Here is a 12233-nt window from a genome sequence, read left to right as displayed (position 1 = left end):
CTCCTCCTTTTTTTTACAGTTTCTTAACGCCCATAATATTATATATATATATATATGTTATCACATATGCAGTACCCGGTTGTTTTCATTTTCTGCGAGCGGGTTGTTTACTCTTAACGAATTGTTACAGCTATCATTTACGCACATCCACGTTTATGTATATGTGTATATTAGTTTTGGTTTGTGTGATCGCGCCTTTTGCCTTCTTTTAATGAAAACTATCGTTTGGGCCTGTTTTTTTTTTTTCCTTACCTCACAAACATCAGTTTATTGACTGAAGGATGCTGTGAAGTAGCGAAGATCGAGGTATATATGGGAGGTACGCAGTAAGTTAATTTTCGTGGCGAAAGCAATCAAAAGTACAACAACAAGATCGGCATTAGATGCGCAAATATGAAATATAGTGTAAGTTGAAAAAGGGTCCTTCTGTCGCTGTGACCTGACCCATGACAAGGCGCATCAAATTTGGATCAGTGTGGCGCCTCTTCAGTGTTTTATCCAACTAATTTTTATTGTGTGCCGCAGCGAAGGCGGGAACTGAGTTTGCGACAAATGTTTAAAAGTTGCGTAAGTGTCATGGCGCAATGCAGAGATAACCAGCAGTGATGAGAGGGGGGAAATAACGACGATACAGATGAGAGAAACTAAAGGTAATGTCTCACATTCTTTTAGTGTTAAAACACTTTCCAAAAATGGGGGAAAATAACAGGGAAGAAATTAACAGTAGGAGGATTGAAAGAACAAAAAAAAAGAAAAAATAGCTCGGGTAGCCGATTTGGTGTAAGTTGGTGTCATCGTCTCATTATTTCCCTCTATTTCTTGTATTGGTGACATTGTTGCCGCCGTTACACCCGTGGCTTGAGAAAGGATGGTAAAATGAACAAATGCTTTATTGAATTCTACTTTATGGATGCGCGTAACTTCTATATATCATCTTGTTAAGAACTGAGTTTCCCCAGCTCTCAACCAACTGGGAGGAAGCATCACGAACTTTTTTCTTTTTTGAGTTGTTTGCAGCAGCAGGAGAACGGATTTTATTTTTATTTTTTGATCAGAAAGGTTATCGGATTTAGCGAGTAAGATTAGGAGGAGGCGTGTGTATACTACTAATAATGGGTGGCGGTGGAAGCATACCGCGGAAAAAAGCAACCAGCGCCAGGCAAGTTTCTACGGACCGCAGTGTTCGGCGACTTCAAACGAAGCGACGTGTTGGTGAACCTCGCTTTAATGGAATTGGATATGTTACCATCCCGTTATGTATTCAGGAGGATTTACCACCGCCACCGGAAGACGACGACGCGCCGGACGATTCAACGAGAAAATTCGCGTGGTTTGTAGAGGATCTTGACATGCCCGGTGAATGGGAACTGTACCCACCTGATGCCTGTGAGAGGCTCGATGAGGCCCGGCGCTCCAATATGACGGAATGTCTCGTTGTCGTGAAAAAACGTATGTGTACCGTCAATTTGGTTAAAATGGAGCACTTGTGTGCAGGAAGTAATGCCCGCCCGCGTCAAGTCAAGCGAGTGGAGGTTGAAGTATCCAACGGCACTACAACGTACCAGGAAAAGCGTAAGGTGCCCAATGATCCCTTTGCGGAAGACTCGCCACGTGAAACACCCTCACCCATGGAATTGTTCGAGTCTGAAGAGAATGCCGTCCACGATGTAGGGAGTGCCACCACCACCAAGGCAGAACCAGAGAAGGTACCGAACCTGGTGCGTTCTATTTTAACAGAAAAGACAACTTCGTATGCCATGTCTCTCACCAGCAATGGTACAACGGTGTTTTCTGGCACGAAGGCACAAATGTTGCGGTGGGATCTGAAAACGGCCGAGGTTACTGCAGAATTCGATGTACAAGATAGTGTTGTCTTATCTAATGCGCTTTCGCACGACGAAAGGCACGTGGTGGCTGGGCGCTCCGACTGTACAGCGTCAATGCACAGCGTTGACGGATCCACGAGTTGCGTATTCTCCGGGCACCAACGAAAAGTGTATGGTGTGGACTTTCTTTTAGGCGATGACCGTGTCGCGACGGCGTCTATGGACTGTACGGTCCGTATATGGGATGCATCTACCAGCACATGCGTACAAACCATTGGGTGTAGCGCCGCCTCCGTGTTTACGGTTGTGACATCTGATCTAAACAACCACTTCGCCCTTTCTGCGGGGGATGATAACATAATTTACGCTCATGATCTCCGCAGCGGCGGCGACTGTGTCATAGATCGGTTCATTGATCATGCATCTACTGTGTGGTGCTGCGCCCTCCGTAATGATGAGCAAGTATTCGCTTCCTGCGGGATAGACGGTGTCATACGTGTTTGGGACATTAGGAACTCATCATCTCCAACGCTGCTGCTGCGGCACCACGAAAAACCAGTTCATATGGTTAAGTTTACTCCCAGAGGTCGAGCTATACTTTCATGTGGACGGGATGATAACATGCGACTCACAGATGCCATGACTGGAGAGCCGCTTTGGCGAGCCGTGGCGCACCGAAGGTTTGTTTATCGCATTGCCTTTAGCAAGGAAAAGAAATTTATTTTGTCCTCTGGTGGTGATCACCGGGTAAATGTATGGAATTATGATTACATTGACAGAATGTAAAAGTAACCTTCTTTCATACAACGCTTATTGTCATCTTCTGCTTCACATAGAGGAAGCTGGGGAGGGGTGGGGAAGACGAAAACAGTGAAAGAAATTTTGGACGGATGGCGGCATAGAGTTTATAGAAGCATGCACAAATTGAAAGATATGTGCGTGTTTGTTTTTCCCTTTTCGGTGTCTTTGTTCTACATTGTTTCTAACCCTTCTACGCATAGGTATCCAAATCTAAAGTAGCTTCTTATATATACACGATTGGTTGCCACTCACCCAACGCTACGTTAGCCGAAACTTTGCACATAAAAGAAAAAGGTGAGTTACGCACAACAAACATTGTGAAAGAGGCTGAAGAAGTGGCGCGAGTGGGTAAAACATCAACAGCGGTCGGGCAGTACAAAAGGTAAGCGGACGAAGTTTTTTTTTTTTTATGGGCGTGTGTTATGTGATTAACACGAAGGAAATGTTTGGTGTCCCTCTTCAGGATCATCATTTCCCCGTGTTTAATTATCCTGTTATTAAATCATTCTTTATTTATTTATTTATCTTTGTCCACCTCTTCTCGCTGTCTCTTCTCTAATTATGTTTAACTTTCTGTCGTGCGCTTCGTTGCTACGCAGGAACTTACACCCATTTCCCTCCTTTTTTGTTTGTTCCGGCGTGTCCGCAAAAAAATAAAAAAAATCGTGTAACCTTCACTGCAGTGGTGTGCAAATAACTTTGCTGAAGAAGGAATAATACAGCATATAAGAAACCAATTTACGAGCGCATAAGAAAAATGCCGGCAACAAAATATTGAGCTTTACCGTTTATATGACTCAGGTTGGGAGGATGTGTAAAAAGTAAAAAATGAGACGTGAGCTACATTTCCTTTCCCCGAGTCCTCGCAAACAGATAAGGTCACTCGCAAGGAGGAATTAGTACGGATGGATGATATTACCAACACTTGCTTTGTTGCTCTTATCAGAAACTTTCTCTTAACAACTAAAAACGGTTCGGTGGAGGAAGGTGGTGATGGAACTAAATTTCCACGATCCGATTCAAGTCTGTACTTTATTAATTTATTTATTTTTATTTCCCTTTAACTACTTTCTAATTTTCCTTTCTCTACACATCGGGGAGAGGAATCAAGGGAGAGAAGCAAAAGAGACAACACTATGTCGTCCGCAGATCCCAAAACCGATGTGCCGCATGGGCTTCCGGTTGATTCCAATGCTGTTTTACGAATATTTTGCCGGTTCGGCCTTCAACGTCGATGTGCTGAAGGCAATCTTCAGATCGATTGGTACAGCTGGTAGTAACTGTGGTAAGGGGCTGGGATTGTTTTCTCGCACTGTGAATATAGTGATTGCGCAACTATCCCAACGTGTAGTGGAATGGTGTGTGGTAGCCTATTTCACTAGCAGTAACTCCTTACTTCTTCACCGTGCCGCAGTGCTTCACTGCACTTTCCCCTACGTTCAGCATTACCGTTTCAGTAATTGCTGGATCACTCACTTTCCTTGCAGTGTGGCAAAGATTTTTGTTCCGTCGTTCCTGTGGAACTGGGTGAGGAATACAATAGTCGGCCTGCCTTCCTTGGGAGATGACGGTACCGATGGTGTTAACGACTACGGTGAATCTATTTCCTTTTACAACAGTAGTTACGCATCATCTACACCAGCGGCTGTCGTAGCCAGTAGCCTGGTCAGTGAGATCACTGAGCACATCATTCAGCAAATAGCTTGGGCGGTGTTGTTTTACAGGTCGCGCGATGAGAAGGATGCGCTGTGGCCGATGGTTAAACGGTACTTGTCTACCACAGTTGAGTCGCTTACGCATTCAGTGCTTATTGTGTGCGCACGCAGTGTTGGGGCCTGGTTTGGTGGGCGGGTATCTCGTAACCCCAGCTCTGGATGTATTTTCTGGTGTGAACGAACACTGCTTCTGCTTTTAGGACCGGCCATTGGCAAATCGGGTCGCAGGTTGGGGGTTAAGTTGCTCCAAGAATTGGAGAGATTTCATCCAACAACTGAGGCGGAGGCACGGGCCGATGACGCCAGATCCAACGCCGAATCTTCAGCACATGATGGTGAAGATGATTGGAATACTGGCAGTTTCTTTTACCCCACCACCTTGTCAACTGTTGACTATTATGAAGTGCTTGGAGTGGAGCGCACAGCGAGCCTTGAAGACATTAAGCGGGCGTACCGCGCTGCAGCACTTCAGAATCACCCCGATCATGCGCCAAAGGAGGCGGAAGCTCAGAATGCGGCACAGGAACGTATGGCAGTAATAAACCAGGCATACGAAACGTTAGGGACGGACAGTAAGCGTAGGAAATATGATCAGGCATGTGCCAATATTCAAATTCCGGGGGTATTTAGTCGTTTCAACGATTTCCCGTTGTCAACGCACGACGGTAGTACCGTGTTGGTTGCGGTGGCATCTTTGGTTGTAAAATCATTTGTTGCGTACGCGCAGTATTACTCTTCCTTTCTTGAGTTAACGGGTCTTGGAAAAGGACCATTGCGGTATGTTGGTTTTCTGTAAGTAAGATGGTTGTACCCGAATCCACGCAAACAACAACAAAAGTTGTGTGGAAAAAAAAAAGGGGCATCAGTTATATTGAGAATTGCACGAAAAAAATTATAAATAAATATATATATATATATATATATGAATGTGACACTTCGATTTTTTTTTTTTTAAAATGCAGTTACTAGGCTTTTTATTTGCGTTTCGGGTCCTCTCCCTCCCCCCCCCCCGCCCGCCTTTATTGGGTTTGCTACGGTTGCAGCAGGTACATCCGTTGGGACGGCAATCTATTCGGTGTATGAAGGGAGGAAGGAAGGAAAAAAAAGAAGTAAAAAAAAAGGGGGTACGCGGAAGTGGGGGAAAGTCGTGGGGAAGGAAACAAGTTGTGTCCGCACACGCGCAAAAAAAATTATATAGGGAAACAAAATAAGAAAAGTAGAAAAAGGTAAAGGTGATATCGTCGAAGCGTGACATCAATACGTACGTGTAACGTTGGATTGTTATTTTATGTGGATGCGTTTGTTAACCTATGAAATGCTGTCTCAGCACGTGTTCAAGGTTTAGCGTTTAAATACTTTGTTGGAATGATGACTAGAATTGAGGAGGTGGAAAGAGAAGGGAAACCAAAAAAGAAATGTCGCTGCCATTGGCCGCTTCTATCTCTGTCTCTGTCTCTTTCTCCGTCTTTGTGGGGTTGATTCATCTTCCCCCTCCCCCCCCCCCCCGCCCCAAAACACACACGTGTTGAACCACCTGCTCCTGCTGAGCAGTGTTGGTTATTCCCATGCCTTCATGTAAAACCGACAAGTACACATATGCAAAAGGTCTTCTCCAAAATTGTCTGTACATTTGTCCCTTCATTCACATGTTTCGTCTCCAAATGCTCCTCAGCTTCTTCCTCCATTTGTGTTGTGAAAGCCTGCGAGGAAAGGAAAATTGAGCGGTTATGCCCGATAACAATAACAATAGTAGTAGTAATAATTCCGAGATTTTAACACGGAACGAGTACCCCACACCTGCTCCGCCAGCTTTTTTTAACGCCTCCCCTGTCCTCACCCTACCAGTGACTCTTCAGAAGGTAACCGAGTTTGATCCGGCAAAACAAGAAAACCTGTCACCCCACACACTGCCGGATGGAAGTGAATATTATGGTGACATGCTGCTCGACAAACCACACGGTCTTGGAATTGTTATCTTCAAGGATACTTCATCCATATATGGCAGCGGGGATCGGTATGGGGGGCGTTGGGCTAACGGCGCTTTTCATGGAGAGGGTGTACTTAATACAACCCGTTTTACATATGAAGGTGAGTTCAACAGTGGCAGGATGTGCGGTCGCGGAAAAATAACTTATAAGCGCAGGCCGGGAGAAGTATCCAAACGCGGTGTTGTTCCTGTTTCACAGTACGAACTCACCCACCCACCAAAGGAGTATGAAGGGGATTTTCATCACACTTATCACCGACACGGACGTGGTATTTTGCGATACGCTAACGGAGACGTTTACAAGGGGGAGTTCAATTCGAATTCTCGTCACGGACGTGGGCGCCTTGAGTGTGCGAGTGGCGAGGTGTACGACGGTGAATGGTTGAAGGATGAGCGGCATGGAGGCGGAAAGGTTAGTTATGTGGATGGTGGGGAGTTTAAGGGGATGTTGGTGCGCGGTAAGCGTGACGGTGAAGGCTGCATGCGTTACCCCAATGGAGATGAATACTTTGGCAACTTCAGTAACGATAAGATCGAGGGGCGCGGCACTATGCGCTACAAGAATGGTGACATATATGAAGGAATGTGGAAAGGTGGACTACGCCATGGTGAAGGTAAGTCAACCCTGCATAAACTTGGTGCGATTGTAGAGGGAGACTTTGTGCAAGGTCTCATACACGGCAAAGGTGTGGTGAAGTACCCGGGTGTGTCCACGTTTGTGGGCGTTTTCGAAAACGGAGAGCGGAAGCACGGAACAATGTTTTGGCACCGGGTGCCCGCCGACGGTGGAATATGCTACCAGGGAGAGTGGGTTGGTGAGATGCGGCAGGGGCGCGGCCTCGTTTGGTACGAAAACGGTGATTTCTTCTTTGGTTCGTTCGTGAAAAACATGCGTCACGGGGGCGGAAATTTACGGTATGCCGATGGCTCGGAGTATAGCGGTAATTTTGTTAACGACGTCCGGGAGGGTGAGGGAATCCTTCAACGAAAGAACGGCTCCATTCAGGCGGGAATCTGGCGCAACGACGTTCTTGTCGATGGCTACGATGGTGAATGGGATGGTGTCAGTTTCAATGGTGTTGGAAGTTTAGTCTTCCGCAACTTGCTGGCGCATAAGGGTAAGGGTAGTAAAGGTGGTGGCATTCCCGGTAGTTTGCCGGCAGGTGGTAACTCTGGTAAGAGTGGAGATGGAGCCCCTTCTGGGGATGTCACTACATCTCCTTTGTTGGAGCACTTTGGCGTATTTTGCCAGGGCGTGCGTCATGGGCCCGGAGTCCTGCGGTTGTGTGGTCACATCCTGATAGGCAACTGGATAAATGACACACTTTCGTGCGACTCCGGGTCGTGGGAGTTCCCATCCGGTGATTTATACGTGGGGAGCTTCAAAGACGGTTTTCGCAATGGACCTGGTGGTCGTATGTGGTTCACAGACGGTTCATACTTTTCTGGTGACTGGCGCTTGGATTCCCCCATTGGTGTTGGGCTCTACCACGCCGTCAGCACGAAAAATGTCACCAACTCTGCCGAGGAATGTTTGGCTACAGCCCATACGGCACACCAGGTTGAGTTACAGAAGGAGGAGCAGAGGGATGGCTCGAACACATTGATGTCCCTCTTCACGAGCTTCTTTCGCAACGAACCTTTAAAGGGGGAAAAGGAATGTGAAGTTCTGACCACTGTTTGCCATGAGCATTATCTGCTTCGTGGTGAATGGAGGCCGACCGTCGTTCCCTATTCGTCATGCCAGTTACTTGTGGCTCAATGTGCAGCAGCTGCCATTAGTGCCCCAGACGTCACTGCCGTAGTCGCAAAGGTTAAGAAGAAAAAGCAGAACGATGTAGTTATTGGGAAACCACCTGTAACGATGTGTCTTGGACTGCAAGAGGGCAGTGGGGTTGTCCTATTTAACTCCGGAGTCTGTATGCGTGCCGATTGGGTGCAGAGCCACCCAAAACTCGTTTTCCCTCATCGAGCTAATGCTCCGTACCACGGGGAAATTCTAAAGCAGAACGCCGAAAAAAATATTAGTGAGGCACCTCTCTCAGAGAGCGGTACTGGCAAAGTCTGCGCCGTGTGCGAGAAACCCTTCACATTTTTTCGTAAGGAACTAAAATGTGCTATTTGTGATCGGGTTTGCTGCAACTCCTGTTACAACACTTTGGACCTGCGCGATCACCCGAAGCTGGAGGCTTTGATGCGACAGTGTAAGGCAACGCCTATTGGCGACAGTGAAGCAGAAGCACCTGCTGTAGTTAACTCTCCATCGCAGTTACAGGCATGTACAACTTGTATTAGTACGTTGCAACTCGAAGCCCAATTCATCACACTTTGGCTTCCCATGCGGTATTGTAACTGTGCCTCACAGGAGGGTGAAGAAACGGGTGGTGTTGGTGGTGGTGAAGATGAAGATGGGAAAACTCCAGTTCCAAGCACACCAGAAGGCAAGGAAGAAAGTGTGAATCCAGATTTGTGGTGCACTACCGGCACGGAGCAGGGGACCTGTGACCCACGGGCACAAACGAAGGAGGATGAGTATATTATTTATGAGGGTTACATTTCCTCCGCCATCCCACACATTTTCGGTTCCCTTTGGTGGGGAAAAAATGAATACTACCTAGGAGGGTTCAAGGAGGGTCGAAGGCATGGTTTCGGTACGCAGATTCTTTGGAACGGTGAAACCTACACTGGGGGGTTTGCAGATGATAACTGGCACGGTGAAGGTGCGTACAGCTGCTCGGATGGTACTGCTTACGCCGGTACGTGGGAGAACGGAGCCCTCAAGACAATCAAATATCATGGAGAGTTGGACTCCAAGGGTCGTCAACATGGCCGTGGACAGTCATACGGTTGTGGTAAAGATGGAAAGTCTCGCTACAATGGTGAGTGGAAACATGGTGTGTGGCACGGTTCAGGGATTTTACAGGACGATGACGGATTTTTGTACAGCGGTGAGTTCACGTCGGGTCGTATCGAAGGCATGGGGAAATTGCTTCTTGGAGGTAGCGTCTATTATGGTAACTTCGTCGCCGGTAAACAACATGGTCATGGGTTTGAGTTATTTTCAGGTGAATGTGCAGTTGTGGGTGAATGGCGTAATGGTGTTTTATGTGGTTCTGTGGCAATTCATGATGCAGCCACGGAATCTGTGTATGAAACTACATATGCCAACGGAAACGAGCGGGACGACTGCTTCATGTTACCTGTAATGGTGAACGACGACAAGGCATCGCACTGTTCTCTCTGCAGTGCTACATTTACCTTTTTCATTCGGCGTCATCATTGTCGTCTTTGTGGTGAGGTTTTTTGCGATGCTTGCTCACAGTCGCGTGCCTCTATGCCCCCACATTTCAAAATGGACGGACAGCAGCGTGTGTGTGATCGCTGCTTCCAGAGGCTGAAGTGCGGCCGCATGCTTGCAATAAGGCGCTACGGCAGAAATCGAGAAGTTTATGCCGGCTGCTGGTCACAGGGTCAGTGGGTATCACGTGGTTTATTCCGCCGTGCAGATGGGTCTGTTATCGTTACAAACATGGCCGGTAGACCCATTTTGGATTGTGACCCCTCGACAGATGGGATGGGAAAGGGGCCTTCTTTTGCATTACACGGGTGTGCGGCTTTACCACCTGTTGACGAACTACGGAAGTTGCCCGCATCTCCAGACGCTGAAGTTGAGGCGTTTAAACTTTGGTGGGAAGTAACGTCAACTGTTATTGGTCTCGCTGTTCCACTGAATACAGAGCCTATCGAAAGTTTCACCCTTCCACGCCCGCCACATATCAGGGCACCAAACCTGTTTTCAATGCTGGATGGTGGGAACGACAATGCAGCTGCTGTCCGAGCGGCGAACTTCAGACCTGCCATTCCTCCACCCCCACCGCCATTCCCTGCGCTGGATGATTTCAAGAAAAAGACTGAAGTGAAATCAGCGCCTTCACAAAAGCCAGTTATCACAGAGACAAGTGTCTTTTCCCGCATTGTAGATAGATGTGCGGAAAGGCTTCCCTTGGGTTCCCCTCCTCTGGGTGATGATGATGACTCAACAGAGAGCGTAGTTCCTTCACGTTACATTCGCAAAGATTTGCTGCCTCCTGTGCCTGCGTGTCCTCCCTCCGGTATGGACGACCGCATTGTATGGAGTGACTGGGCAATACGACGAGTTCCAAAGTATGGTGGCATCGCTGCCCTTTCGGGGACTGGCAGTTCAACACGTCTGCCGGAAGAACTTAATCACGTGCCCTTCGCATGTTCCTTCGTTCCCCCTGTTGTTCCCGATGCTGACCGGGTTGTGTTGGGCACTGAGCGACGTTGGCGGCCCGAACCATTTAAGTGTCCACAAGAGTTCACAATAGATGAAGCTCCCAATCTAGAAGTGATTGTGCAGCAACGGGACCGGCTGTTTGGCCGTAAGCCAGCTAGTAGTGAAAGTTGAGTGGCGTAAGTTGATTTCTTTCACGTTGGGGTGGTCTATGGGATGTTTGCTTTGTGGTGCTTGTGTTTTCCTTTACCTTCTTTTTCCTTTTTTTTTTTTTTGCTACCGTTGCCGCCTGCTCACCTTCTTCGCCGCACGGTATCCATGACTTGTGTGGTTGTTTGCCTTTTGGTATTATATTTTTTTTTTACTTGTTGGCCATGTACGAACACGCACATACATATATTTATATACGTGCGTAGTTTTGAGACTAGCCGCTTGCCTCACTCATTGTTTCTACTTTGCAAGGAGCATCTGTACAGTCATTTTTGTGTATGATTGATTGTCGTCAACTCGTATCCCTCCAGTGGAGTCCACTTGTTACTTTTGCGAAATCAACCCCTTTTCCTTCCTGTTTCCTTCCTATTTCATTCGTTCTTTGCGGATCTGTTATGTTTCTGTTTTTGGTCGTCCTCTCCCTAGGCCGAGTTCCCAGTCTTTTATTCCTTTGCGTACTCAATTAGACGTGTTCATTCCTGTAGAAGTTGGAAACTTATAGTAAGAACGGTAACGCCCACACCCGTTGCTCGAGTGGGGTCGAGTACATAATTAAATAATTAAATACCCCTACATCTCGTTTTAATTTTAACACAAGAAGCGTTTAATATAATTGCCTGGTCGTTCAGGTTTAGTAGTGCAGAGGTTCAACGCTTAACCCATGTCTTTGCCTGACGGAGGAAACCCCGAATCACCCAACGAGCTCAGCACTGATTCAGAAAAGGAGGCGTCTTCACAAAATCCATCCACGGCTGGGCGTTCAGCGGATGATGAGCCGTTTCGGATGGAAGTCACCCGTGAGACGTTGGATGTTATGTTGCGCGCGAAGAGTTCATGTAGAGCCGGTTTCTCAATGGTTGACTGGGGTGGAATATTGCAGAGCATATGGAGGAAGATGAAACGGGAGACTAATGAAAAGAAGTTACCGTACCTTAGTATAAGTGAAATCAGGAGACACAACACACCTGATCATCTATGGATAGTTATAGGTTCCGTGGTGTATGACTGCACAAAGTTTCAGCATTTTCACCCGGGAGGGGAGCGGATGCTTCAGCTTTGTGGTGGGAGAGACGCAACGGAGCTATTCAACTATTACCATCGATGGGTATCATGTGAAAGCATGCTTGAACCATTTGCTGTGGGTTTAGTTAAACCTGAGGACGAGGAGAGGGGAGAAAGGAAGAAAGAAAAAGAAAAAGGCCCCGGCTAAGGGAAGTAATATGTTGTGTCTTGTGGGTACGTTCCATTAGTGAGGTGGTGACTTACATCGACTCTAATTCCTTTCCCCATTCTTTTTTTTTGTACTGAAATCTGGATACTTTAATAGTTTTCTTTTTTGTTTCCAGTTTTCACCCCTATCGTGGATAGCTACCACGGGATTACGTAGTACTGAACCAGTTGTCTCATTTTTTTTTTTTCGAATGTTGCGCTTACATTTT

General features: G+C 47.0%; 5 protein-coding genes across 5 annotated transcripts; 4 read left to right on the top strand and 1 right to left on the bottom strand.

The window, feature by feature from the left end:
* Positions 1-1112: 1112 nt before the first annotated feature.
* Positions 1113-2612, top strand: TbgDal_VII430 (hypothetical protein, conserved; the record flags this gene model as incomplete). The annotated part of the gene is made up of 1 exon (XM_011776045.1): positions 1113-2612. One exon carries the CDS (start codon positions 1113-1115, stop codon positions 2610-2612), a length of 1500 nt encoding a protein of 499 aa, XP_011774347.1.
* Positions 2613-3797: 1185 nt separating this feature from the next.
* On the top strand, positions 3798-5138 carry TbgDal_VII420 (chaperone protein DNAj, putative; the record flags this gene model as incomplete). The annotated part of the gene is made up of 1 exon (XM_011776044.1): positions 3798-5138. The coding sequence occupies one exon, from the start codon at positions 3798-3800 to the stop codon at positions 5136-5138; it is 1341 nt and encodes a 446-aa protein (XP_011774346.1).
* A 96-nt stretch (positions 5139-5234) lies between these two features.
* Positions 5235-5597, bottom strand: TbgDal_VII410 (hypothetical protein, unlikely; the record flags this gene model as incomplete). Its single annotated transcript, XM_011776043.1, has 1 exon — positions 5235-5597. The coding sequence occupies one exon, from the start codon at positions 5595-5597 to the stop codon at positions 5235-5237; it is 363 nt and encodes a 120-aa protein (XP_011774345.1).
* Positions 5598-6069: 472 nt separating this feature from the next.
* Positions 6070-10758, top strand: TbgDal_VII400 (hypothetical protein, conserved; the record flags this gene model as incomplete). The annotated part of the gene is made up of 1 exon (XM_011776042.1): positions 6070-10758. One exon carries the CDS (start codon positions 6070-6072, stop codon positions 10756-10758), a length of 4689 nt encoding a protein of 1562 aa, XP_011774344.1.
* A 697-nt stretch (positions 10759-11455) lies between these two features.
* TbgDal_VII390 (hypothetical protein, conserved) lies at positions 11456-12004 on the top strand (the record flags this gene model as incomplete). Its single annotated transcript, XM_011776041.1, has 1 exon — positions 11456-12004. One exon carries the CDS (start codon positions 11456-11458, stop codon positions 12002-12004), a length of 549 nt encoding a protein of 182 aa, XP_011774343.1.
* Positions 12005-12233: the final 229 nt, after the last annotated feature.

The sequence above is a fragment of the Trypanosoma brucei genome, chromosome 7 (genome assembly GCF_000210295.1).
Source record: "Trypanosoma brucei gambiense DAL972 chromosome 7, complete sequence".
Lineage (NCBI taxonomy): Eukaryota > Euglenozoa > Kinetoplastea > Trypanosomatida > Trypanosomatidae > Trypanosoma > Trypanosoma brucei.
Note: the sequence above shows the minus strand (reverse complement) of the source record. Positions and strands in the feature narration are given on the sequence as shown.